This window comes from Geotrypetes seraphini, chromosome 3, assembly GCF_902459505.1.
Source record: "Geotrypetes seraphini chromosome 3, aGeoSer1.1, whole genome shotgun sequence".
NCBI lineage: Eukaryota > Metazoa > Chordata > Amphibia > Gymnophiona > Dermophiidae > Geotrypetes > Geotrypetes seraphini.
Window position 1 is genome coordinate 172,514,307 of NC_047086.1, and position 27,460 is coordinate 172,541,766.

General features: G+C 43.3%; 1 protein-coding gene across 3 annotated transcripts in view; it reads right to left on the reverse strand.

Moving 5' to 3' along the window:
* Nucleotides 1-27,460, reverse strand: part of HBS1L (HBS1 like translational GTPase) — a 284,783-nt gene that overhangs the window by 230,182 nt on the left and 27,141 nt on the right. Inside the window, exons 4-5 of one of the 3 annotated variants that reach the window (XM_033935883.1) lie at nucleotides 25,061-25,240; nucleotides 11,192-13,551 (exon numbers count right to left, since the gene is read on the reverse strand). The exons of 1 other annotated variant lie outside the window; for it this stretch is intronic. In XM_033935883.1, the coding sequence (XP_033791774.1) occupies nucleotides 12,158-13,551; nucleotides 25,061-25,240 (1,574 nt within the window). In that variant the 3' untranslated portion in view covers nucleotides 11,192-12,157. Of the gene's footprint in view, nucleotides 1-11,191; nucleotides 13,552-25,060; nucleotides 25,241-27,460 lie in introns of those variants that run through there. One more of the 3 variants, XM_033935881.1, reaches the window with a different exon arrangement.

Consider the following 27,460-nt stretch of genomic DNA (forward strand, 5'->3'; position numbering starts at 1 on the left):
AGTGAACCCCAGAAAGGTACTTTCCAAACCCTGTACATTGCCATGAGGAGCGTTCAATAATTTATCTACCTCAGTAGGAAAGAAAAGTTTTCAAAAAAAATTTATTTTTCAATATAGTCCCCTTATTGCTCCATACACTTCATCCATTTTTTCCTGCAATGACTAACCCCTTTGAAAAGAATTATTCTGTTTGATCTTCAACGCATCTTCCTTGACTTTATCACTTGAAAACCGCTGTCCCTGGAGAGATTTCTTTAAAACTTGGAACAGGAAATAATCTGAAGGAGCCAGGTCAGGACTGTAGGGTAGACTGTGGGTTTCTCAGATGGCAGCCTGTGATTGTCGTGACACGTGCACCAGTGCATTATCATGAAGAAGCCGCATGCCTGCTGCCAGTTCTCCTTGTCTTTTCTCCTTGATTGACTCTCGCAAAATGATTATTGTGTTGACGTAACTTTCCTTGGTTATGGTTGTCTTGTGTGGCATGAACTGGGATGATGAAGGACTTTTGCTTCTGAAGAGAGTTGTCATGACTTTGCGTGCACATTTTTCTGTCTTGAACTTTTTTGGGGTGGGGGGATGATTTCTGCTTCCATTGCATTGACTCAATTTTGGACTCTGGATCTCTATGATGGACCCAAATCTCATCTCCAGTCACTAAACGTTGAAAAAAATTCACTTTGTCTCCAAGTTTTCCTGACACAATTGAAGCCTCATGGCCTTCTGACATGGCATCAGAATTCTTGGAACCCATCTTGCACTAACCTTGGACATGCCCACCTTTTCTTTTTTTTTAATTAACAATGTTTATTTTAGCTTTAAAAATCCTACACGGTATCCTCCCTCCCTTTATCCCTCTTTCTTGGAATTCCTCAAATCCTAATACCACCAGATCCTCTCACAAATTAAAACTGTCCTTCCCCTCGCTAAAAGGCATTTCCCACACAGGAAAGCTAGGGACCTCCCTCCACTTCAAAATCACTGAGCTCTGGAACAACCTTACCTCCCCTCTTCGGAACTTCAGCTCTCTCCAAGTTTTCCGCAAACATCTGAAAACCTGGCTTTTCTCAAAAATTTAAGTCTCTCTCCAACTTAGGAATCAAGGAAACTCTTATATCTTGGCATCCCAAGTCCTCTAAATTTTCTTCACACTTCTACCTCTAACCCTCTGTTGTAGTTCCTTCCTATTTCTTCTACTGTAAACCGCGCCGAGCTCTACGAACGTGGAGATGAAGCGGTATACAAACCTAAGGGATTAGATTAGATTATTAGAAAAGAAAACCCACAACAGTACAGTTATGCAATCCTAACAGTACAGCAGCCCCATACAAGAAGAAAACATAACAACACAACCAGACTCAAGAGCACTCTTCCCATTCCCATCCACAACCCACCCCCAGAGGGGCCCAAATAGATACCACCAGAAGAAGCAGCTAATGAAAAAGCCAATGCAAGAACTAAATAAAATAGAAGAAACCCCAATTCTCCAAACAGATCCCCAAAACCTTCCCCATATCCCCTTATTCACCCACCTCAGAAACTTTCCCCAAATGTGAGCACAGCCATGACCCTTGCCTCATCGAAAGGCAGTGAGTTGATACATATGCTGCCACTGTAGAAGCTTCTATACCACCACTGACCAGCCAGGCAGCAGAGACTGATTCCAACGAGCCGCCAGCACCAGTCTGGCAGCCGTGAGAGCCAGCTTACAGAAGCTGGATTCCCCCTGTTCAAGCTCCACCTCAGGGAGATATAGCAAGGCATGTTGACAGGAAGCAGGCACATCCTGACCTAGAATCCTAGACAGTTCCCTAAACACCCCCCCCCCCCAATAACCTCTCACCCAAGCAGACTCCCACCACATATGCAGATATGTTCCCAGTTCTCCACAGCCCCTCCAACAGTACCCCCCATCCCCATGCCTAGCCAAAGAAACAGGCGTATAATACCATCGCATGAGTACCTTGTACCCATTTTCTACAATAGAGGCTGAAATACCCAAAAAGGACACCTACCTCCAGATAGACTCCCACTGCTCAGGAGAAAACACCCTCCTCAGATCCCCTTTCCAAGCCCTCACATAAGGTAAGCATAGGGTGCCCCTCGCATTCAAACCTTTATATAAGGCTGAAAGTGCTCCCCTTCTGCAACAAGGGGCCAATTAAACACTCAAAAGAGGTCTTGCCGCGCAGGAGTTACCGCAGTAACCCTGATGCCTGTAAATAATGCTTAACCTGTAAGTAATGGAACAGATCAGTCCCAGTTAAGTCATACCACCACTGTAGCTCCAAAAAGGGTCGCACACCTCCCAACGATAGATCACAGAATTAACCCGCAAATACCAATCCCTTGGCCTCCCATGCCTGAAAAACGCCCTTCCCCTATCCCGGACCAAACTCTGGATTAAATTTCAATGGCACAAACCAAGGACATGCCCACCTTTTCATAAATTATTTTCCAAACTGTACCTGCCAAGATGCCCATTTCTTCAGCTATTCAGGAAACCTTAATTCATCTGTCTGACAAAATGAAATCCTCGACTTTCTTGCATATTTTGATGGAAATCGCTTCCACAGGCCTTCTAGTGTGAGGGTCATCTTCAATGGATTGTCTACCCCACTTAAACTGCTAGCTTCAAAATTTTACTTTGTAGGATGATGGTCCAGACTCACCATAAACTGCAGTCTTGTGTTCATAGATTTCCTTTGGCTTTTTCCTTCTTTTAAAGAGAAATTTTATCACTGAACAGTGCTCCAAATCTAGCAGTTTCTCACTTGATTCACACAATGACTCTCCTGACATCTAGTCTCATGGAATGTTAGACTCACACTGAGCCACAACTAGACAAGAGTAACCTTGAGAAATATCACAAGAGGCACAGACTTGTTTCACCATGCTTGCTACTTTCATCCAGACTCAGGTAGATAAATTATTGAATGCCCCTCATATATATTGTGTGTGTATATGTACGTTGTGTGCAGACACTATATACCCTATCTTTTTATTCATATCTTTTCAATAAATGTACACATATTTGGATTTTAACTCATATCTTTTCAGTAGTAGCTCAAAGCAAGTTAATTTCAGTTTTGCCAAGTATGTCCCTATCCCTGGAAAGCTTTACATGTAAGTTTGTACCTGATACAGTTGATGATTAAATAAGTGATCACAAGAAGAATCAGTGGGATTTAAACCCTGGCTTCTTTGGTTCACAGCCTGCTGCTCTAACCACTGAGGTACAATCTCTGAAATTCAATATACAAACACATAAATCCACATATGTATAAACACATACACGGAGCCAAGGAAAAGAGGCACTGTTGATATAACTGTTCAAGTCACTGCCAGCCCAGACCCAAGGAAAGCATAAATGTTTTGGGTTAAACCCACATTAAAGACTCTTCACACCAGTAAAGGATCTTGAAAGTGGATGAAGCTTGAAGAAAAGGAAGGGATGGGGATAGAGGACAGTGAATAACAAGAAAATAGAAAATTTGGAGGGGGTGATGATATCGAACAACTGTTTTGCTGAATATATATTGTGGTCTAAACATAATAATAGATAAAGTGGAAAGCAAGTCCTATTCTGTCTACATTGTTGGGCTTAAATCATAGCACATGTTTTTTAATTTCACAGTTGCAGCATGATACGTGTTATTGTGTTGTTTGTTTTCACAATTATGTATGTTTAACATGTACACCGCTTAAAGTCATATATAAATTTTAAAAATAAATAAATTCCCCTGAAAAAGCAATTAGTGAAACGGGCCTCCCGTTGGAATAATTAAGTGTTTGCTTATTTATATATTCTTATACTCAGCCTGCAAAGGGAGTAACAATGCAATATATGTGCACTGTTTTGAATTAACAGGAGGTTTTTTTACCGATGAATAAAAGTTAGTCCCTAAGTAGTGCATGAGACAAACAAAGGGCTAGATTCACTAAGCAAACCGATTGTGTACCAATTGGTTTGCGACCTCTTTACTATCACATTTCCATCTGGCCTGATTCACTTACCTTTCCTGCGATCCGCTTTGAATCCGTGCATGCAAACTGGACAGTGACCAAATTCACTACACAAAATTTCGGATCCGACTGGACTGGCCGATCACCTGAAGAAGCAACTGCTGGGGACCAGTCGAAAACGTCTTTTTGACTCTCCAGCTCCGCCCTGTGTCTCCTGCCTGCTCGCCCCGATCTTCCAGCCCTGCTTTCTGCCCTGAGCTCCTAATCTCTGCCGCCTTCCCTGCAGTGCGAGCCCGCGGGTTTAAAGCGGTGCTGCATGCTGCAGTGCAGCCCCACTTTAAACCCGTGGGCTCACGTTGCACGTAGGGCGGCAGAGAGCAGGAGAGTCTGGGCAGCAAGATTGAGTTTCAAGTTTCAAGTTTACCTTTATTTGATGAATCGCTTATCACAATATCTAAGCGATGTACAGTTAAAAACCATCAGAGTGTGGTAATACATTTAGTTTTCTAAATTCACTTAAGAGACAGACATACATTTAGTTTACAAAAATCACTTAAGAGACCGATAGAGGTTGACGAACAAGAAGGGGTGGGAAGGAAGGGAAGAAGTTACAATTTTGTTATCTGTTAGAGTTTGACATCAAAGGGTAAAACACATTGGGTAGTAATGGGTTAAGATGAAAAAAGAAGAGAACGGGAACCTAAAATGACTATGTTTTATAAGTCAAATGCGTCCCGAAATAAATATGTTTTTAAAATTTTCTTAAACGCAACAAGGTCTGTTTCGTTTTTGATAAAATTTGGAAGGGAGTTCCACAGTGTGGGTGCTTTCACAGAGAATATATCATTGCGTCTTGTGCCTATGATTCTTAATGAAGGGACTGAAAGCAAGTTTAATGAAGAGGATCTTAAAGAACGAGAAGATTTGTGTGGAACAATCATTTTTGCAATATATTGGGGTTCATTGAAGCTCAATGTTTTGTAAACCAAAAATAATATTTTAAAGGTAATTCGATGGGTTATAGGGAGCCAGTGTGATTTAATTAATAAGGGGGTAACATAATCAAATTTCTTTGCATTGTAAATTAATTTGACTGCTGTATTTTGGATGATTTGGAGACGTCTATTTTCTTTTTGAGTTATGTTAATTAGAAGAGCATTACAATAGTCCAGTTTAGAAATAATAAGAGAGTGAACTAAAATATTGAGTGATTTAGCATCCAAAAAAGTAGAAATTGAACGTAAGAGCCGTAATCTGTAAAAGCAGGATTTAACTATTGCGCTGATATGGTTATGAAAAGATAAATCAACATCGATTATTACACCGAGGATTTTCAGCTTAGATACCGATTCTAAAGGAGTGTTATTAAGTATGAATGGTATTTTTTGAAATATGTCTCCTTTCCAAGTGAAAAGCATGGTTTTTGTTTTTTGGGTATTTAAAGCCAGTTTGTTATTGTTTAACCAGGTTTTCATTTTTTCTAATTTGTCAGTGATAATTTTTATTTCTTCTATGTTTTCTGGATTGAGAGGGTGCAGTAGTTGAATGTCATCAGCGTATGAAAAAGTTGTAAAACCTAGTGACTGTGACATGGTGATAAATGGGGATAAAAAAATGTTAAATAGAAGAGGGGATAATATTGATCCTTGTGGAACTCCAGAAGATAAAGAAAAGTTTTCAGAATAGGACTCATTAAATTTAACTCTCGAGATTCGGTTCGATAGAAAGGATGTTAACCACTGTAAGACTTGGCCATCTATCCCTAATGATTGCAGACGATTGAGAAGAATATCATGATCTATGGTATCGAAAGCTGCGGATAGATCTAGAGAAAAGAGTGCTACAGATTTATGATGGTCAAGAAAGTAATGAATATTTGTAACAAGACCAATCATAGAGTATTCAGTGCTGTGATATTTTCAAAAACCTGTTTAGTTGGGATGCAATGCGTTAGAGGATTCGATGAATTCCGAAAGCTGTTCAAAAACCAGTTTTTCAGTCAGTTTCATTAGGAATGGTAAGTTTGAAATGGGGCGGTAGTTAGATGAGTCATCTGGACTGGATTTGAAGTTTTTTAAGATTGGTATAACAATAGAGGATTTCCAAGTAGTAGGAACAGTAGAAGAAGAAAAACTTTTTTGTATGAGTGATAGAATAAATGGACCAAAATAAGAGAAATATTTCTTTAGATAGAACGGCGGAATAAGTTCCGTAGGAGAACCTTTTAAGTTGATTGACTTAAGATGTCTTTCAATGTCGTTTATAGTTGGAATTCTGAAATTTATACATTTGGCTGTTGGAATAAAGTTATTTGTGGATAAGTTTTCAAAAACAGAAGAGGTTGATGTGTTGGTCGAGAATGTTTGTCTTATTTTTGATATCTTTTGGCAGAAATAGTCAGAAAGTTCTTGTGATGTTAATATTGATTTTTGCTTTGATGTGTTTTTATTTTTTTCCGGGTTAACTGATTTAAGAATATTAAAGAGAACAGCAGAATTTTTGGCCTTTTGGATTTTGTTATTATAGTAAGATTTTTTAGCTTGGGTAATTTCACTTTTATAGTAAAGAGAAGTGTCCTTAAATTTTTGGAGGTTGGTAGGGGTTTTAGAAGAGCACCATTTCCTTTCTGCAGCACGAAGTTGAGTTTTTATTAAGGAGAGATTTTTAGAGTACCACGGATTTTTTATTCTTCTGTTGATTACTGTTTTGGTGATTAATGGTATTTTAGTATTTAATATGGATTCTAGATTTGAGTTCCAATATTGGAGTTGATCGTCAATAGTTTCAAATGATGGAATAATAATAGAAGGGCTGAATGTAGACGAAATATCAGAACTTTCTAATTGAGAGAAATCCCTGTATGAGAATGTTTTGGTTTTGGAGGAATGGTTTGATATCTTTTGATGGGGGAAATAAAGATTTAAAAAGATTAGACAGTGATCAGACCAGGGAATAGAAAGAATATTCGGAGTAGAGTGGGATAAAGATTGAGAAGAAGGGATTAGAATCATATCTAGTGTATGTTTGGCTTGATGAGTAGGTTCATGTATCAATGTTTGCAGGTCTAGATCTTTGAACAATTTGATAGTATCTAAGATTGCCTGGAAAGGGGGAGCAAGAGAGCCAGCCCACGCAAAGGAAAATGATTTTTTTGTTTTTTTAAAGTCGCGGCTGCCCACCCAACACCCCCCCCCCCTCTGTTACATAAAAGTTGGGAGCAGGAGGGGTGCTCAGTCCCTCTTGCTCCTTAGGCCTCCCTCATGCTGGCACAGCCCACCCCAGACTGGGCTACCGCACCCGACCGGTCCACCCATGGTCGAGCCGGGCAGACCCACCCCCCCTTCCTCCCCGTACCTTTAAAAAATGTTGGGAGCAGGAGGGGTGCTCGGTCCCTCCTGCTCCATAGGCCGACTAACCCCCTGGCCAGGCCAGGCCCAAACCGGCATGGCCCATCCCCGACACAAAAATTGGGAGCAGGAGGGGTGCTCGGTTCCTCCTGCTCCTAGGCCTCACCCCCCCCCCCCCAGCTCACCCCTGGTCAGCCCAGGCGGTCGGTCCCGGCCCACCCACCCCAGTACCTTTACAATTGTTGGGAGTAGGAGGGGTACCCATCTTCTGGAGCAGGAGGGGTGCCCAGATCCTCCTCCTGCTCCTATACTGCTGAAAATCTTCAGGAGGAGGAAAGTCCTCCTCCTGCTGCCCTCCAGCCAGTTGCCGCCCCAATAGCGGCCTTTGGCCCCGTCCCGGTGCATCATCTGATGCACAGAGAGAGGCCTAAGGCACCTCAGCCAATCAGGGACTTCCTTAGGGAGGAGTCTAGGGAAGTCCCTGATTGCTCCCAACAATTTTAAAGGTACCAGGGTGGGTGGGCCGGGCCCAACCGCCTGGGCCGACCAGGGGTGAGCCGGGGGATGTGGAAAGCCTAGGAGCAGGAAGGAACTAGGACCCCTCCTGCTCCCAGCTTTGGTGTCAGGGGTGGGCCGTTCTGTGTCGGAGGTGGGGGGGGGGGAGTGCCGCACTGCTTTTCCCCCCCCTTCCCTCCCCCCCTTTTAACACTAATGGCAAGAGGGAGTTGGCATCCCTCCTGCTTTTTTATCTGGGGGAGTGGGCGTGGCAGAGCAGAGCAGGGCAGGCAGGAGAGATCGCGGCCTGGGGGAGTGTCGGGCAGATCTCTCTTGCCTGCTCTCAGACTCTTCTGCTCTCTGCTGCCGTTCCCCACAGTGCAGGCCCACCTTAAAACCACGGGCTTGCACTGCAGGGAACGGAGGCAGAGAGCAGGAGAGTCCGAGAGCAGGCAAGAGAGATCTGGGCTGGGCTGAGCCCTGACAGCAGTGACAGGAGGCTGCTTCTCCTGTCACTACTGTCAGGGTGTGCGCGTGAGCGGGAATCGCTCTGGCCATGGGTAGGGGGCGTGCTAATGATCGTCTCCATTTGCATGCAGGCCTTTACTGATTCATTCGGCCGGCATGCAATAGGAAACGGATCGTGCACGGTTTGGAGGTTTAATGAATCCTGTCCAAAGTAAGCTATGCACTAGAATCTCTCAAGGCTTTTTTTTTTCACCACTGATTGGTATTTAAATATAGAGCTTGGCATTGTCATAAAAGGTTAATAGTTAAATGCTGAATCAGCTTTATATTGGAAATTTATTGTGGTTATTGCCAATAAAAGATTACAAGAAAAGAAAGAGGAGCCCATGTGCAGGATAGTCAAAAAAAAACAAGAAATGAGATTGGTAATGCTCTGTATCCAGATAACCTTTACTATCAATCTTGATTGCAGCAGTCAGTAAATACACAATATCAACCACAATAGAAACAATTGGTGTGTAAAGGACCCAACAAGGTCCAAGTTTCGTCATGCAGTGCCTTAACCCATTTAAAGGGAAAATCTGGTGCAGTTCCTATTCTCTGTCCTTCGATAGTGTAATATTAAGAAGCTCAGACTTAGCCATATTATTATAAAATCCGGAAAATGAGCCATATTTGGTAAGTTCCTTCATAACTAGGGGTAATGACACCCCAGATGTAATGAAAATAAAAAGAAGATCAGCAGCAAACAGGTTTAATTTGTAGTCCTGCTCCCCATCATAATTCCTGTAATTCCCATGTTAGCTCGCACCTGCAGAGATGCTTAATCACCAAAGCAAGTAACACAGGTGAGAGGGGACATCCCCCCAAAAGAACTGAAAGGGCTCAGAATATGATCTATTAACCTTAACACAACCTATATAGGGTCATTATAGAGTGCCCTAATCCACCCCAACAGTTGAGGTTCTAGACCAATCCGCTCCAAAACCTTAAACATGAAAGGCCAAGAGACCTAATCAAAAGCCTTTTCCGCATCAATTGAAAGGAAAAGCACCTCCTCTCCCAACCGTAGAGCTCACTTCTTCAAGTTGATCACCTGCCTGATATTGTCCCTCACCACAAAGTTCGAAGACTGATCCGGGTTAACCAAGCGAGAAACTCAAGAAATCAAGTCCGCTTTAGTTGGCGCTTCCATATTGCCATCCACAATCTGAGAATCCTCAACAGTATACTAGACAAGGATAACAGTGTAGCCACGAAGGATCGCCATCCAACACTGCCCAGTGCTCCCGCACCATGTGGTGGCCAGGCCAAGATCTTCTCCATCATGTGACCAGCTAGTTTCTCAGTCTCTGCTTTCCGTTTTAAGGACATGTTAATCGCAACCTCTCCAACCACAAGATGCACACTTCTGAGCGTGGACATCCTTTAATACCAATATGCCATCACTGGGAAGAGAGGTACGTTTAGTCAACTGTGCCACCAGATAATCCACTTTTGGTGGAATAAAGAGCTGGTTAAATTCAGCATTTTCTAAAAGATTTTCGAGAACTGCAATGATTTTATGATGTTTATTTTCTGATATACTTCAATAAACAGATTGAACTTAAAAAGCAAGCAGTGTGTAGAAGAGGACTGTGGAGACCCTATCTTTAATTCCTGGAGGGATTCCAGGATCACCTGCAAATGAACTGAAGGCTTGAACAGCCCTGCATAGTTGGGTCCTCTCCTAGATTAGGGGCCTCCACCAGATCCGGATCTGGTCCCCCTAGAGACGAAGCAGCTGGTTTTAAGAAAGGTTTGGACAAGTTCCTGGAGGAAAAGTCCATAGTCTGTTATTGAGAGAGATATGGGGGAAGCCAATGCTTGCCCTTTATCGGTAGTATGGAATATTGCTACTCCTTGAGTTCTGTCCAGGTACAAGTGACCTAAATTGGCCACCGTGAGAACGGGTTACTGGGCTTAATGGACCATTGGTCTGACACAGTAAGGCTATTCTTATGTTCTTAAGTCCTGCTACTGGGAGAGTAAAGGCACTGAAAAAGAGCCCTCTCCAGCCCAGTCTTCCCAGACTGGACATTCCCATCTTGTGCATGGCACTGTCGATGGGGAACTATACTCTTTAAAGGGGGGGGGGGGTGCTGGTACCAGCATGGCCGCAATCTCAGAGGATTCCATGTTTGCCCTTATTAATCCTGGAAGCTTCAGTCATCATACTGATTAGTTGATCACGTTTTCTAGATGCCCATTTAAGATAAATTTGCATGCACTACCTCAGACTAGATGTGTCTTGAAGACTGGATTGAGAGCCCCTGATTTATACATACAAAGCAAGTGGTCAAGAGACAAAAGTGTGTTATGCAAAACACAGGTAGATGTTAGCAATGCTGCAGATTTGTGCAATTTATGAACCTATGTCTAAACAGGTAAACTGCAGGAGACCAACACAGACCAGGAGAAAAAAAAATGGCAAGCTTAAATCAAATGGCAAGCTTAAATAATCTTCATGTTAGTCTAGGCCAGTGTTCCCTATAAGCTTTATGTGTATGCGAGTACAAAAGCCAAAACCAAAGACCAAGGATCCACAAAAGTCAAACACCAGCAAACAAACACAGTGTAACTGATGATATGGATGAAGCCAATTTATTCAAAGAAAAATAAGGTTCAAGAAGAACAACAGCATTGCATCTACACTTCTTGGCCATTTTATATGAAAACCCTTTTTTAATACCTTTGTGAAGGTCCCTGCGGAAGGCATTCTATTGCTGAAACATGCAGCTTGTTGGGTCCCCCCGGGACTCTATTCTCCTTTGGACTGTGCAGGATTCCTCTCAAACTTTATTTTTCCTTGAATAAATTGGTTTCATCCAGATCATCAGTTCCACTGTGGATGCGAGTACACAAGTCAGAAAGGGAGTGTACATGCCTAGCAATTGTATACACAAAAATTTTGCTGGCTTTCTTTACTGTGAATATAGGCTATACTACACATATCGAGTCAAGGCCGGAAACGTGCACACAATGTTTTTCATTCACACATGGGCCAGCAAAAATTAGAGAACATTGGTCCCACCCCCACTTTGATAATATGGTAAATTAAAATAAAGCTAATTTTATGAGGTTGAGACCTATATCATATGTAATGGAGGAGAAGTCTCCAGCACCAGGGAAGAACAGAATCCACCATTTCCTACTGTAGCCACATATGACTTCATGATAAAGATGGCATGCCATGGAGGATGGAATCCGACTGACAGCTCAGAAAGAGTGTGTCAAATGCAAGTAACAGCACCATTAATTTAATTTTTGCCAAGTAAAACCAGATGCAGTGCTCTTCAAGTGGCACAAACTATTTACAACTATAGGATCTGTTTTCCATTTCAAGGCTTTTTTTTATATTTTAAAACTACAAAAGAAATACCCTACAAAAATAATTAAGATAGTTTTCCCATAATTTCAGGTAAAATTAGTAAATCCAGACACCAGTAGTCAATGGCTAAAAATAGCTGTTAATTTCTACACTGTAACCACTTCTCCCTCATCCAGCCCCAACATAAAAGTCATTTTTTAATATATCTGATAAAAGGTGATATCAATAAGTGATAGATGGCACAGTTAAAACTTTATCACCCCCTGCAGTTAGTACGTCAGTGCAAAAATCTAAACACTTGGTTAAAAATTTCTTAGAAACCTAATTAAACAGAATTAGAAGAATTTAAAAAATATCTTACAACCATACTAGGATCTGAAATCCCAATTTATAAATGGCCCCTATAGCTTGTGCTAAATTTAAACATTTATAAATTCAGATTTTAAAAATGGCTCAGCAAAGAACAAGACAGTCTATACACTAGATTTTGTATTTTTTTCTCTCTTTCACATCATTCCCTTGTAAAAGCTTTTCTTTGGTTGGCTTTTACAATATCATCTGGAGAAGGTGTTTTAAAATCAAATGGTATTAGGGATATGAGAGAATTCTTGTCCGTGGTTTCTGCTCCCTGCACTTGGCTACTGTACATAAGGGTCTCATGAATATCAAAGGGGTTCCTACTGCAGTATCTCGGGGTGTAACAGAAGCAGAGGGTTAAAGCAAAAGCTGATGGCTTGGCAGTAAGTGGGGCCCTGGTCCACGAAACGTGTGGAGTTTGCTTTCGAAAAGTATGCATTTTATTGCACAGCTTGCTCTCCTTAGAGGATCTGCTGTGTATTTTTTGCTTTGAACTTAAACTCTTAGATGGAGGATTGAGCATGCTTGACAGGTCCAACAAAGGCTCTGGATTTTTGATAAGGACACTCAGGTCAATATTAGAATCAACCTCCACAGCAGGCTGAAATTCCACTGCACTGGATACACGAGAGTCTCCCATTTTACCACAGCCTTCAGCAATTAAATCAGAGCGCAAAAAATGTCTAGTCTGCCTGTCTGCTGGTGATGACAGAGAATCAGTTAACTCTGGCATCTCACATGATGTCTGGGACTTTCTGGCTAGTCGTGACAGTGGTACTACAGATTCTAGCCCCTCTTCTAATGGCTGGTCCTGAAGATCACACTTCAGGGTAGAGGAAGCTTGTGAGTTAACCCATTTGTGTTCCTGAATTAGGTCAGCCAGTGAGGGGCTTCCATATTTTGAAACCTGAAAGCTCTCCTTTTCTGAAGGCATATCACCCTGGGAACTTTGAAGAACTGAGTGGAGGCTTCCAAAGAGTTCAGTGTCTCCACATGGACTGTGGCTTGCTTGGTTATCAAATGTCATATTTTCTAAGCAGCTTGTTAAGCAAGTATTTCTTGTATTCATAAAGCTGCTCCACCCAGCACCATTTTGTGCACCAAGTGATTTACAAATGTGCTGTTGTTGGGGCAAATTTTCAGGCACCTTTGCCTCTATTAATGCAGGAACCAGATGAATATCACTATCAGGGTTCAGAAATGAACCTAGTGGGCTGGTGGTATTTACATGTGATCCAGTCTTCTGCTTGTTGCTAGGACAGTAAAACGATTGTTTTGGTATGTTACTCATAAGGGCAGATAATGGTAATACTTCTGTCCCTTTCAAACAAAAACCTAAGCTTGTCTGGGTTTCCAAAGGAATGTTAATTTTGGTGGTCCCAAAATGCATTTTGTTTCTCGACTCAGCAGCAACAGTGGACACTGTTTCCACTTTGGCTATCAGGTCACCAAGACCAAGGGATGTATCGGTATCATGTGAAATGTTTTTGGGTAGATTGGACCAATTGCATACATTAGATACCCCTTCCACAGAACAAGATAAGGCTCCTTACCTTACGATAACCAGCAAGTTTCAAATGGATACGCAGGCATGAGGAAACAAAATTCCAACATGGGTAGAAGATAAAATCAGCAACCATGGATCAAAAAAAAAAGAGAGAAAAAAAGGCATTTAATCACTAAATGTTACTGAAATTATTTTACAAAACAGGCAAAACAGCACTGCAAGTATAATCTATGAAGACTGTATATTAGAATGTCAAACTGTACAGCAGACTCCCAGTTATTAGACATCCTTGGGGATTGGTAGATGCCGGATAATGGAAGATTAGGTTTATACCTTCAATAATCTTTCTGTTAGTCCCTGGAGGATTCCATATGCTAGGTGTTCAATCCCAACCCTGCGAGTTGCAGAAATCCACAACTTTTCTGAGCACATGCTCCACCCCCTTAGTCTGAGAGCTAGGAAACATATCCAGTTAAGTCCCAAAGCCAAGCAACATACCTGAACAAATCCATGACAAGGGGGTACAGGGAAGAATCCCCATCAACATAAATAACTCATAATTGGTTTGCTTTGCAAAATTCTAACAAGTGATAAACAGGTGCAAAGGCAACTCAGAAAAACATTGAGAAACACTGTAGAACAAATCTGTTGTATGCAACAAGCACCCCAAGAAAAAGCGTTCGGTAAAACGCATACTCACAGAAACTTCCCACAGTATCTTGCAACTGGCTGTGGTATATATTAGTTGTATATGAATTTGGGAGGGGGGTGGGGGTTAAATCTTCTTGGTGTATGATATTGAATTTTTCAAGTGATGTTGTATTATATTTGGTCGATATTTACTGTACACTTGATGTAAGTTTAAAAATGAATAAAGAAATTATAAAAAAAAAAAAAAGAAAATCTTCAAACCAGCAAGGAGAGTAACTGAGGCAGAATGAAGCAGGCTACTCCAAACAATTGAGTGAACATAGAGAGGGCGGGTCTTATGGAATCCTACAGGGACTAACAGAAAGAAGATTACAGAAGGTATAAACCTAATCTTCCATTCTATAAAATCCCTTCCGGATTCCATACACTAGATGACACACCAAAGCAACAGTACCAAGGGAGGGACAGAGGTCCCGAAAGCAACATCAGAGCACACTGGCCACATCCACTTGGTAAAAGTCAGAAGAGAGGACCAAGTAGCCGTTCTGCAAATTTCATCAGGATGAATCGCACAAGATTCCGCCCACGATGCAGCCACACCTCTCATCGAGTATGTTTGTCACAGGCAATGTAAGTCGCAAAAATGGCCATTCGAATCCATCGAGCGATTGAGAACTTGGACACCAGCAAGGCGCAGCAGTCAGAACAAAAAGGTGATCAGACAGCCTGAAATTATTAGTCCTTTCCAAATAGTGGAGCAAGACCCTCTGGACATTCAAATTTGCGTAATATCTGATCTTTCTGCTCCGAACCCGTTGGATGAAATGCAGGCAACCTAACCTCCTGGTTTACATGGAAGGCTGAGACCACTTGTGGCAAGAAGGTACAGTACAGAAGAAAACACCCACGTTCATAATACAGAGAAAGGGTTCCCTGCACGAAAGAGTCTGAAGTAGAGAATGACACGGGGAAAAAATCTGTCCCCGTCACTGCACCATCACCGGCCCACCATCCTCTTCACCGCCCCGTCACCGCCATTCCCTTCATCGCCCCGTCACCGCCATCCCTTTCACCGCCCCGTCACTGCCACTGCCATCCCATTCACCGCCCCGTCACCGTAGCATCCATATAAGCCTTAGTACTGCAATATTTAGCTTATTCCTTCCTTATAAATCAAAGTTCTGGCTGCTGAACTAAAGAAAGAGATGTTCAGCTGGCAGGGCTTTGTTTATAAATTTTTATCAACACAACTAATATACTACTTTATCCTAAAGCAAAAAATAAATAAATAAATAGAATTTTTTTTTTCTACCTTTGTTGTCTGGTTTCTGCTTTCCACATCTTCTCATTCAATTCCTTCCATCCACTGTGTGTCTTCTCTCTGCGTCTTCCATTTGCTGTTACTGTGCCTCTCCCTTCACCCCCCCCCCCCCAATTGGTCTAGCACCCATCTTCTTCCCTCCGCTCCCCCATAGTCTGGCATCTGTCTTCTTCCCTTCCAGCATCTTCTCCCCACTCTGCCTTCCACATTTCCCTTCAGGGTCTGTTCCTCTCTACCCTCTTTCAATGTCTGTTCTATTCCTTTCCACCACCACCCTTCCCTCCCTCCTTTACCATCTGTTCCTTTCTATCACCCTTCTTTCATATCTTCTATCAGTCCCCCCACCATCACTAGCAGTCTCTCTTCTCCCTTACCATGAGCAAATAGAACTTCTGAAAATTGTATTGCTGAGGCATTATTTCTAATGCCTCAGCATTAGACATCAATTTTATAATTCTTACTGTCTGCTCTGATTTCATTCACAATTTGGTTTGTGTTGTGGCTGAGGATTCCATGAGGCATTTAACCTTTTCCTGTCTCTTGAACTGTGATTTCAAGTTGATTCCTTCAATAATGGAGTCTCACGGCAGTAGCAGCTTTCTCTTTTGGGCTCTTTTGACATTGTTTAAGGGATTTCTTGTACATTTGGTGCTGGTCTTCTTTGATGAGGTCACTTCAGAATCTATTTCCAAGGAAGAGAAACTTTTTCCCTTTCACTCCCTCCTTCCTTGTGTGAGCTGGGAACACGCAGTCCCCGCAGCCCCCACCTGCACGCTGGCTCGATCGTTTAACCAACTTCCTCTCCCCACCTCACCTTAGTTTGCCGGCTTTCTTTTTCGACGACCGGCACGCTTTCAAAGAGCCGCGCACGAGCGGCTGCTCAAAGTTCAATCTTCTGCTCTGCTGCAACTTCCTGTTTCCGGTTGGGTCAGAGCAGAAGATTGAATACTGAGCAGCCGCGCATGCGCAGCTCTTTGAAAGCGTGCCGGTCGCCGAAAAAGAAAGCCGTCAAACTAAGGTGAGGTGGAGAGAGGAAGCTGGTTAAACGATCGAGCCGGCGTGTGGGTGGGGGCTGCGGGGACCGCGCGATCCTCGATGCCTCACTGCAGTGACAAGACCATTCACCGCTCCACGGGGCGGTGTATGGCCTTGTCCCCGTCCCCGCAGAGGCTGCTATTTTTCATTCCCCGTTTTGGCAGGTTACCCGCGGCTAAACGCGGTAGCCGCGGGTAAACCGCCACAGTGTCATTCTCTAGTCTGAAGCTCTGAATTACGCCGTGCTGAGACAATGGTAATCAGAAAAAGTCTTAATCATGAAATCCAGAATAGAAGCATCCTTCAGTGGTTCGAAAGGGGCCAAAACGATGTTAAGATTCCACGAAGGCAAAGGAGGATGCAGAAAAAGCGCCCACCCCCACACCCCCATTCATAAATCTGGTCACATCTGGAAGAGCACGAAAAGCCTGCAACCTGAACTCTCAGGGAAGCCACTGCCAGGCCTTTGTCTAAACCAGTGGTCTCAAACTCAAAACATTTGTAGGGCCACATTTTGGATTTGTAGGTACTTGGAGAGCTGCAAAATTGTCATTTCTTTAATAAGACATTAACTATTTTTTCTGCAGCCCTCCAAATACCCTATTTTTTCTGCGGCCCTCACAGTTAAAGTTTAGCATCTTACTTTTCTCAGAACTGACACTTTTCAATCACTATATCGAAAATAAAATATTTTCCCTATCTTTGTCGTCTGCCGACTTCATTTTTCTGTGCTTTTAACTATGTTTCCAGGGCATTCTTGTACTTTGACTGTTTTTCTCTCCGTCTTCACATTCTGCCTTGCATCTATCTTTGATACAACAATAAGGCAGAAATAGTCAAAAAGGTTCACAAAGGGGGCGCTCAGGATCAAAGCTGTGCACACCACGCAAGCCGCGAGATCATATCAAGTATTAAGGGTGCTCTCAGTGTGAGCAAGCAGCAACAGGAGACAAGCTCCAACACTTCATAACTCAGGTAGAGGTAATATACCCCCACCCGCACACCATCACTGAGCACCCTGGGCGTGCAATAAATCAAAGTGAAAATGTTCACAAATCAAAAGCAAGTGAATCAACTAGAGTGAATAACAGGCGAGACCTGAGCGACCCCTAAATGAACCCTGCCAGTCGAAACCCCAGCACAAAATCAAAAAAAGGTAACTTAACTGAAAAGTGAAGCAGGAACTCATCTCTAAAGCACAAAATAAAGCGCGTCCGGAAAACAGGTTCAACCGAGCTGGTTTCGGGGAAGAACCCTTCTGCAGGAACCCATGAACCCGACGAAGAAAAATGTGGGTGGCTGGAGGGCGGGCTCCAGCCGCCCACATTTTCCACATTTTTCTTCGTCGGGTTCATGGGTTCCTGAAGAAGGGTTCTTCCCCGAAACCAGCTCGGTTGAACCTGCAGTTTTGGTTTGTTTGCTTCTACGAGAGGAACCATACTCCCAGATCCAAGACCTGTTGGCCTGAACATTGTCGATTCCAGACAAGTTGGCCGCTGAGAGCGACAGAAGATGAGCTTCCACCAGCGAAACAGCATTCGAGCCTCCTGGCCCAAGGAAGCGCTTCTCATGCCCCCTTGACAATTTACAGACGCCACCACCATGGCGTTGTTGAGAAGACTTGCACTGCTTTTCCCACTAGAATGGGCTGGAGAGCAAGCAACGCCAATTGCCCTGAGTTCCAGACAATTGATTGACCAACGTTTCTGATGAGGCGTCCACTGCCCCTGAATGTAACGGCCTCCACAGTAAGCTAGTATTCATTATGAGAATCATCCATTCTGATATTCGAAGAAGCCTACCTTGGTGGAGAGCCTCCCCCTGAAGCCACCAGCTCAGGCTGTTGTGAGCCAGCTCCATCCAGGGGAGCAGCATCTAAAGGGGATGACTTTGCGGAGATCATCTAGAAAGAAGGGACTCCTGTAGCAGGCCATGTGCACTTGGGCCCAAGGGACCGCCTCCAAATAGGCTGCCATGGACCCCAGAGCCTGAAGATACAGCCAGATCGTGGGAGCCGGGCAGTCCAGAAGAGCTCTGATCTGCTGCTGAGGTTTCTGTCTGTACGCCTCAGGAAGAAACACATGACCCTGCTTGGTATCGAAGAGAAGCCCCAGATACTGGGAGGGTGTCAAGTTGCTCTTCTTGAAGTTGGCAATCCACCCCAAAGCCTGCAACTGAGTCACTACCGTCTCCACCCCACTTTCACACTCCGAATGAGACAGAGCACGAATCAACCAATCGTCCAAGGACCTGGACCCCTGCCGGCAGAGAAAGGCCACCACAACTACCATCACCTTGGTTTAAGTGCGGGGCACCATCACGAGACTGAAGGGCAGAGCAGCAAACATGGAAATACAGAAACCTTCAATGCTCCAGGTAGATTGTAATATGGAAGTAAGCCTCCGTGAGATTCAAGGACGCCAGAAACTCTCCTGGAGAGACAGCAGCTATGACTGTGCGTACTATTTCCATGTTGAAATCAGGAATCTTCAAAAAGCAGTTGACCAACCTTAGATCCAAAATGGGTCTCCAGTCCTCTGAGCCTTTCTTTGGCACGATGAAGTATAAGGAGTATCTGTCTAAGCCCGATTTGTGATCTGGAACGGGCTCTATTGCTTCGATGTCTAAGAGGCATTGCACAGTAGCGCAGACTCTGGACTCCTTTTCCAGTCGATCCGCCAGAGAGTCCAGAAACAGATCTGGAGGCAGGCAAAAGAAGTCTATCTTGTGCCCATCCCAAATGATGTCCAGCATCCATCGATCCATGGAAACACGAGTCCACTCATGATAAAACTGAGAAAGGCGACCTCCGATGCAAGGAAGCTCCAACTGAATGGGTCTTCTTAGAGGCAGACACTGATCAAGAACTAGAGGCCTGAGGCTGCCTGGAATTGGAACTGTTGTAACGAGGGTGGTAGCCCTGGGAATATCTGAGAAGAAGATCCCACAGAGTATCGACAAAACCTGAGGGAGAAACAAAAATTACTACAATCCCCGTCCACTGGCCGACGAGATCTGTGACTTAGGGTGGCGCTCAGCAACACTGGTCATGGGGTCGTCCAGGCCTTAACAAGGAGAAGCTGGCCCTTGAAAGGAAGTCTGCTTAGAGTGGCCTTCGGGGAGGCATCCCCAGCCCAATGACGGATCCAAAGAGTCCAGCATGCAGACACAGCAAAAGCAGAAACTGCTAAGAATTCTAATAAGATTATAAAGGGTGCCTACTACAGGACAGGGAGGAACGTCCATACAATCTGGAATGAGAGACTCGGGCCATAAACGAATTAGCCACAGTCGCTCTGTTGCCCAAAGATACCACTTCAAAGAGCTTTTACAACATAATGACCACTCTGCAATCCTGAGAATCCTCACTAGAGAGGGCTGTGCATCTGATAACCTGAGCCACAGCAGAATCCACTTTAGACTGTTTAAAAACCTGCTGAAAATCAGGTGCCATTGGATAAAGCTTAGACATAGCTTTAGAGGGCAGAAAAGAGCTCTCTGGAGAGTCCCACTGTTCTGTAACCAGCCCAAGAAGTTGTGGATGAGATGGAAAAAAGGAAGACAGCACATTAGAGTGGTCCATGACCAAAGCCTGAGATGTGGAAGGAGGAGGATCTAATTTGAGCTCTTTTAGAACATCAGCAATGAGGAGAGAGACAGAATCATGCTTAAAAAGCATGTACACCGAAGCGTCATCCCCCAAATCTAGGCTCAGCGTGGCCGAGAAGACTAGTCCTGGCAATGGCATCAGCTGGATCCAAAATAGAAGCAGAGAATGATCCAATGATCCAATTGAGTAGAGAATGACACAGGGACAAATTTTCCATCCCTGCAAGTTCTATTCCTGTCCTTGCCCCATTCCTGCAAGCTCCGTTTTCATCTGCACAAGCCTCCAACACTTTAAAATCATAAGTGTTCAAGACTTGTGTGGTTAAGGCATAGTTTACAGGAATGGGGCAGGAACAGGGACAGCAACAAAACTCATGGGGAAATTGAGTTCCTGCGGGGACGGCAACAAATTTGTCCCCATGTCATTTTCTACAATCAAGGTCCGCCATTACAGGACGAGAGCGCTCCCAAACAGGAAGCTCCGCTGCTGGCGCAACAGGCTGAGACAGCTCCGACATGCCCGCCAGCTACGATGAACGAGTGGGGTCCGAAGAATATGCTTTCCAGAGAAGCTGAATAAATTCCGGTGAAAAGTCACACTCTGCAACCATGGCAGGGAGATGTGGAAACACACACGCTCCACCACAAGAGTCACCAGGCTCAGAATGCAGGTGTTTTGCACCAGATGCCAGTCAGCTCCCCAGCCCTAGAGTACATGGAAGAGGCCAAATCCGAAGTTCCATCCTCCTCCCCTGCATGCTACAGCACGCAGTACATGGTTGCCAATCCAGTGCAATCACTGCACATATCCAGCAAATTAGAGGCTGGGGAGTTGATCTCATACGATTTTTAGGCAAATCGAGGGGTTTAGAGGCAGAAACAAAACTTTGAAAAAAGATCGATAAAAATCCATGATGGCTGCCACCAGTGAATTCTCACAAAAACGGGCAAAAATAAAAATAAACCCCGAAAATAAAAAATAGCGATTTGGGGTCTTGGGAGGTGGGAAATCCTCAAACTGTGAAAAACACGATTTAAAACTCTTCACAAGCCACCCCTGAAGTTCCCATAGGAAATAATGGAGGTGTATTCCCAGTTCTGCAGTGCCTTTGCCTGTCAGCGATTTTAAAAGCAGCTGAGTGGAGGGAAAGGACTTTCTGCCTCAGAAACTACGCCAAATGCTCAGAGTTGAAGATCTTCGGACAGCCAGCCAGCTAGACACCGACTATAATCTCTGCCCCCATAAATCCTCTGCCACGCTGTCGGGGCAAGAAAGGCAGCCTGTGTCTTGAAACAAGGGTGGGTTTCACTCCAGACAAATACACCCTGCGCCTTGAAACCTATGACAAGGTCACCGGCAAGCAAACTCCCAAGGACCCCAAGTATTCTAAGAAGGGTGGCACAAAGCAGGCTGGCTCCACAGATCCACCAAAGTTTCTCTGTGAAGCTGCCATCCGGTACCGCAGAACTGTGTCCTTTTCTCCAACAGGGGACCACCGGGAAGAGGTCTCAAGGCACTGAAGCCACTGAGAAATTAACTTTAAGCAAAAAAATAAGAAAAAGAAGCAGAGCAACTGCCAGAGTCTTCTGCATGGATTGCTTGCAGAAACTGTAGCTCTCAGGCTAAGGGGGTTGAGCATGTGCTCAGAAAAGTTTGTGGTTTTCTGCAACTCCCAGATTGTGGATTGGAATTGAACACCTAGGAAATGGAATCCACAAGGGACATAACAGAGTCTTGACGTACACTGATTGACAAAGGGATAGAAGTAGAGAAAGATCCACCATTGCTTACACTGAAAGTGCAATGAGAGAGATAGGAAGAAAACCAGGAGAGAACAGAGCACTGGAATCCCATCGAGGACAGCGTATTAAGGAGTAGGCGGTAATCAACAGTATCAAAGGCAGCAGACAGATCGAGAAGGCTGAAGATAGAGTAGAGACCATTGGATCTAGCCAGAAGAGTCATTAGAGACTTTAGCAAGGGCAGTTTCCATGGAATGGATTGGGTGAAAGCCCGACTGAAGTGGGTCAACAATAGCTTGACATGAAAGGAAATCCAGACAATGGCAGTGATTGGCCTATTCAAATAGCTTGGATAAGAAGGGGAGGAGGGAGATGGGGGGGGTCTAGTGAGGGTTTTTGAGGAGGTATAACTACATTGCAGTGGAACAATTGCAGTGGAAAGTGATAGGCTGCCCCCTCCCTGCCTTCGTCCCAAATTTGTGCCCCTCCCTCTGTGTCCCAAGTTCTTGCCCCCCCTGCCTTCATTCCAAATTCGTGCCCCTCCCATTTCCCAATGCACTCCTTCCCCCTCCTTTCTCCCTTTGTCCCATGTCGATATCCCCTCTCCCTTACTTGTTCCCTTCAGGGCCGTTCAGCTGGGCTGCTCCTACCTGCCTACAGCGGCATTTGTTTGTAGGGATGCGTGCAGCGGCTCTTGCATGCTGCACGTGGCTGACCCGGAAGCCATCGATACTGACTTCCAGGTCAGCCACTTGCAGCATGCAAGAGCCACTGCTCGTGTCCCTGCAAAGAATAAGTTCAGCTGAAGGCAGGAAAGAACAGCCCACTTGGAAGGAGGACTGTTGAGGTAACTGGGATCCCTGACTGACCCAGAATGCTTCCTTCTGAAATCAGCTCTGGCATAGGAGGGAAGCGTTCCGGGTTGGCTTCAAAGGAGGGGGGCATGCAACTGGAGGGCGGGAAGGAGGCTAACCACAGGTAACAGTCACTGTGTCATGCTCTATTTAAGATCATCACATACAATCACACCCAAGTTCTGCTCTTCTGTCATGAACATAAGTTCTTCATTCCCTAAACTGTACTGTTCCTTTGGGTTTTTGCAGACCAAATGCATGACCTTGCAATTCTTAGCATTAAATTTTAGCTGCCAAATTTCAGACCATTCTTCAAGCTTCGCTAGGTCTTTCTTCATGTTATTCACACCATCCAGGGTTATCTACTCTATTGCAGATCTTGGTATCATCAACAAAGAGGCAAATCTTAGCTAATGGCCCTTCAGCAATATCACTTATAAAAATGTTAAAAAGAAGAGGCCCAAGAACAGAACCTTGAGGCACACCACTGGTAACATCCCTTTCCTCAGAGCGATCTCCATTGACCACTACCCTCTGTCGTCTTCTACTTAACCAGTTCCTGACACAGCCCATCACTTCGGGGCCCTTAGCAAGAGCTCTCAGTTTATGTATTAGATGACTATGTGGAACACTGTCAAAGGCTTTGCTAAAATCTAAATACACCACATCTAGCACACTTCCTCTACCCAATTCTCTGGTTACCCAGTCAAACAAATTGATCAGATTTGTCTGACAAGACCTACCTCTAGTGAATCCATGTTGCCTCCAGTCCTGTAATCCACCGGGTTACAGAAACTTTACCATTCTCTGTTTTAAAAGTGTTTCCATTAATTTGATTACCACAGATGTCAGACTTACTGGCCTGTAATTCCCTACTTCTTCCTTACTTTCACTTTTGTGTAGAGGGACCACATCCACCCCTTATCCATGAGTCATCATATTGTAACAGTAGCTAAATTTGCTTTTCTTTGCATGCAACTTACATCGATTCAAACCGATGCTTTCTCCCTATGATTTTCAGTTGGTTGCTCAAAGCATAATGCTGCAGAGGTTGGATTACTGAAATGCAATATACCTGGGGTTGACTTCGTCCAGATGTTGTGCGTTACAAATGATACAAAATGCTGCAGCATGTTTTAATTACATTGGTTCCCAGTTAAAGCTTCCAGTTAAAGCTTGTATAAATTTCAAAGTGTTGGTACTGATCTTTCAAGGCATTCATCGGGGAGTTCTTTGGTATTTGTCAAATGCCTTAATGGTGTATCAACCATGTCGATCTTTGAGATGGTTATGCAATTATTCATTACTGAAGTTCAAATAATGCAATATGCTTGTACTAGGAACTGCTATTTCACTTGCAGGGGTGTCACTATGGAATAATCTGATTGGACAGATGAGAGTGATTAATGATGTGCAACAATTTAAGCAGCTTTTAAAAGACCTCTTTTGGAAGCATTTTTTAAAAGATTTTCAAGGGTTTATAATGACAGTGAGAGTGCAGCCATTTAAGAAGCTCTTACAGACCTCTTTTTTGTGGAAGTATTTTTTTTTTAGATAGATATTAAGAAGTCTATAAGTCTATAGTGAGAGGCTATATGTTTTACTGTCATTTGACTTTGTATTGTATCTATTATTTAATATTAAATTATGTATGTAGTTTGGTATCCACTTAGGTTTAAGAGGGCTACAAACTTAATAAATTGCATTTAGAATGCATCAATACTGCTATTTCCAAACTGTTCACACTCAAAATCAAGAAATGATTACACCTTGTACTACAATTTTTTTTAAGCCATCATCATGACTGGAACCAAAGGCAGTTAGGATAAAAGGAATAAAGAATTTGAACTTCTCTAGCACTCCAATAGTCTCTGGAAATTTGGAGTACACAATTGTATGGTAATACACTAAAATCTGCAATGATACTATTTGTTATATGTTTGTAAAATTGGCAAATGAAGGATATCACTCCCCAGTGCTGTCCTTACAGTACCTTTGATAGATGCTAAAATGTAGGAGGGTTCTCGTGTTTGCTATGTGTAGCATGTCATATAAAAAGGGGCATTACACTTGGGAGGATGGGAGGGGGCGGTGGCTATTGACTTGTTTTGTTGGGTTCTTTCAGTCTCCACGAAGAAACCACATGGTAGACTCTCTTATCCTAAGTTTTGTTTAAGGTTGTATTCTTTTCAGAGTGTTGTGTCTTTTATCTTGTTTACAAATTTAAAAATAAAAAAATATATATATAACAAAAGGGGCATTGCAAACACACGTTGAATATAAATGAACTCTTCCAAGAGCAAATCAAACTAATATGACTATAAAAATCATACATACCTTTTGCTGATTTCCCGGAAGAAGCAGTCTTCATATTCTGTTTGTCATTTCGTGTGAGAACAAGATCCAAGGCCTGCGACACATCAAATTTACTGCTGAGCACTGCTTGAATCATCTCCTGCTCAGCCACAGAGTCCCCAAGCACTTCCCTCATATGATCAAGGCAGGAATAAAGGCGAGCTGTGGCACAAGAGAGAGAAGCAGCCATCGATGGAAAAACCAAACTTTGCAAAGAGCTGTACTGAACCGAAGGAGGATATAAAACAATTAATTTTTACTTTTTAAGTCACCCTAGGGTTTCATGTGAAAGAAGGGTTTTTGGGGTTCTTTTTTGTTAATGGCAACAAGCAAGATTATAGTAGTAACCTGCTTCAACAGAACTATTTAGATTATTTTAGAAGCATTTACATATGTAGACTGGCCACACGTGTCAAGAGTGATTTCAGAGAGGCACTATTTATAAATGTAGCTCCTAGGGGCACAGGCAGGTTAAGAATGTATAATATAATATATATATATATATATATATATATATATATATATTTTTTTTTTTTTTTTTTTTCAATATTTAACCTCTTCCAGAGACATGATCCTGGCAGCTTGGGAGTACAATATATGAGAATAAAATGCATGTTTGGAGAAAGCAAAGATACTTTACCTATAGCAGGTATATATTCTCACAACCTGCCCACTTCATCTAGTTGGCTGCTTAGCTTTGTTACTGAACTGATGGTTCTGTGAGCTGACATCAGGAAAGAAGGCACTATCTTAAAAAAAATTAAAAGTGAAGTGCATTTGGTAGTGTCCATACCGGATTCTAAGGATGTCGTCACCCACATGTAAGAATAAATGTCAGAAAACACCCGTTACAGGTAAGTATCTTCGCTTTGTCTGATTTCACAAACCTATACATGAAACTTGTGGCAGTTAACAAGTGAGGCTTTTAGTTGTTGTTTGTTTGTTTTTTTAATTTGCATTAGAAACAGAAATAAATGAAAAATGGAACATTAAAAATAATTCCCTGCTAATCCCCACCCCCTATAAAACCCTAACCAAAAGGAGTACATATTTCAAATCTGCCTCAAGCAGAAAATAGCCTTACTGGTCCATCCAGCCTACTATCCCAGCTTCATGGAGGCCAATTCAAGTCACAAGTACCTGGCAAAAACCCAAATACTAGCAGCATTCCATGCCACCAATACAAGGAAAGCAATAGCTTCCCCCACCCCCACCTGAGTAGTGATGTTGATCTAGTGCAGTGTTCTTCAACCTTTTTACACCTGTGGACCGGCGGAAATAAAATAATTATTTCGTGGACCGGCAAACTACTAAGACTGAATTTTTTTTAAAAAACCATCGCCGCGAGCTCGGTCCCACAAACCATCTGATCCCATCTGCACAAGCCTCAAATAGTTATGATTTTATATTGAACATATTTTATTAAAGTATAAAAAGAAACAATATTCTATACAATTGTCATTTTATAAATACAAATAATACAGGGCAAAGATCAACAAAAACCCTGTCTCCCCTCCCCTTCACATATATCCCCTCTACTATCAAGAAAACTGAATAAGCTAAATTATTACAGAATGCTACACAAATATCATGTAATAGAATACCACAGTCACACATGATAGGAATGGTGTTAGGGGAGTAGAACTAGGGCAACTGCCCCCTGGTCAGAGAGAGCCCTAAGCCAGCTGAAAGCTAAAGAAGTAGTGCCTGGGCTTTGCACTCCCCAGTTATGTCTAGCAAGATACATACTTCAAATCTGATATATTTGAATCACAAGATAGAAATAAAATTATTTTTTTCTACCTTTTGTCGTCTCTGGTTTCTGCTTTCATTGCCTTTTCACTCTCTTCCATCCAGCGTCTGCCCTAAGAACATAAGAATTGCCACTGCTGGGTCAGACCAGTGGTCCATCATGCCCAGCAGTCTGCTCACGCGGCGGCCCTCTGGTCTAAGGCCAGCACCCTAACTGAGACTAGCCCTACCAGCGCACATTCTTGTTCAGCAGGAACTTATCTAACTTTGTCTTGAATCCTTGGAGGGTGTTTTTCTCTATAACAGACTCTGGAAGAGCGTTCCAGCTTTCTACCACTCTCTGGGTGAAGAAGAACTTCCTTACGTTTGTACGGAATCTACCCCCTTTCAACTTTAGAGAGTGCCCTCTCGTTCTCCCTACCTTGGAGAGGGTGAATAGTGTTTTTCTCTACTAAGTCTATTCCCTTCAGTATCTTGAATGTTTCGATCATGTCCCCTCTTAATCTCCTCTGTTCGAGGGAGAAGAGGCCCAGTTTCTCTAATCTTTCGCTGTATGGCAGCTCCTCCAACCCCTTAACCATCTTAGTCGCTCTTCTCTGGACCCTTTCGAGTAGTACAGTGTCCTTCTTC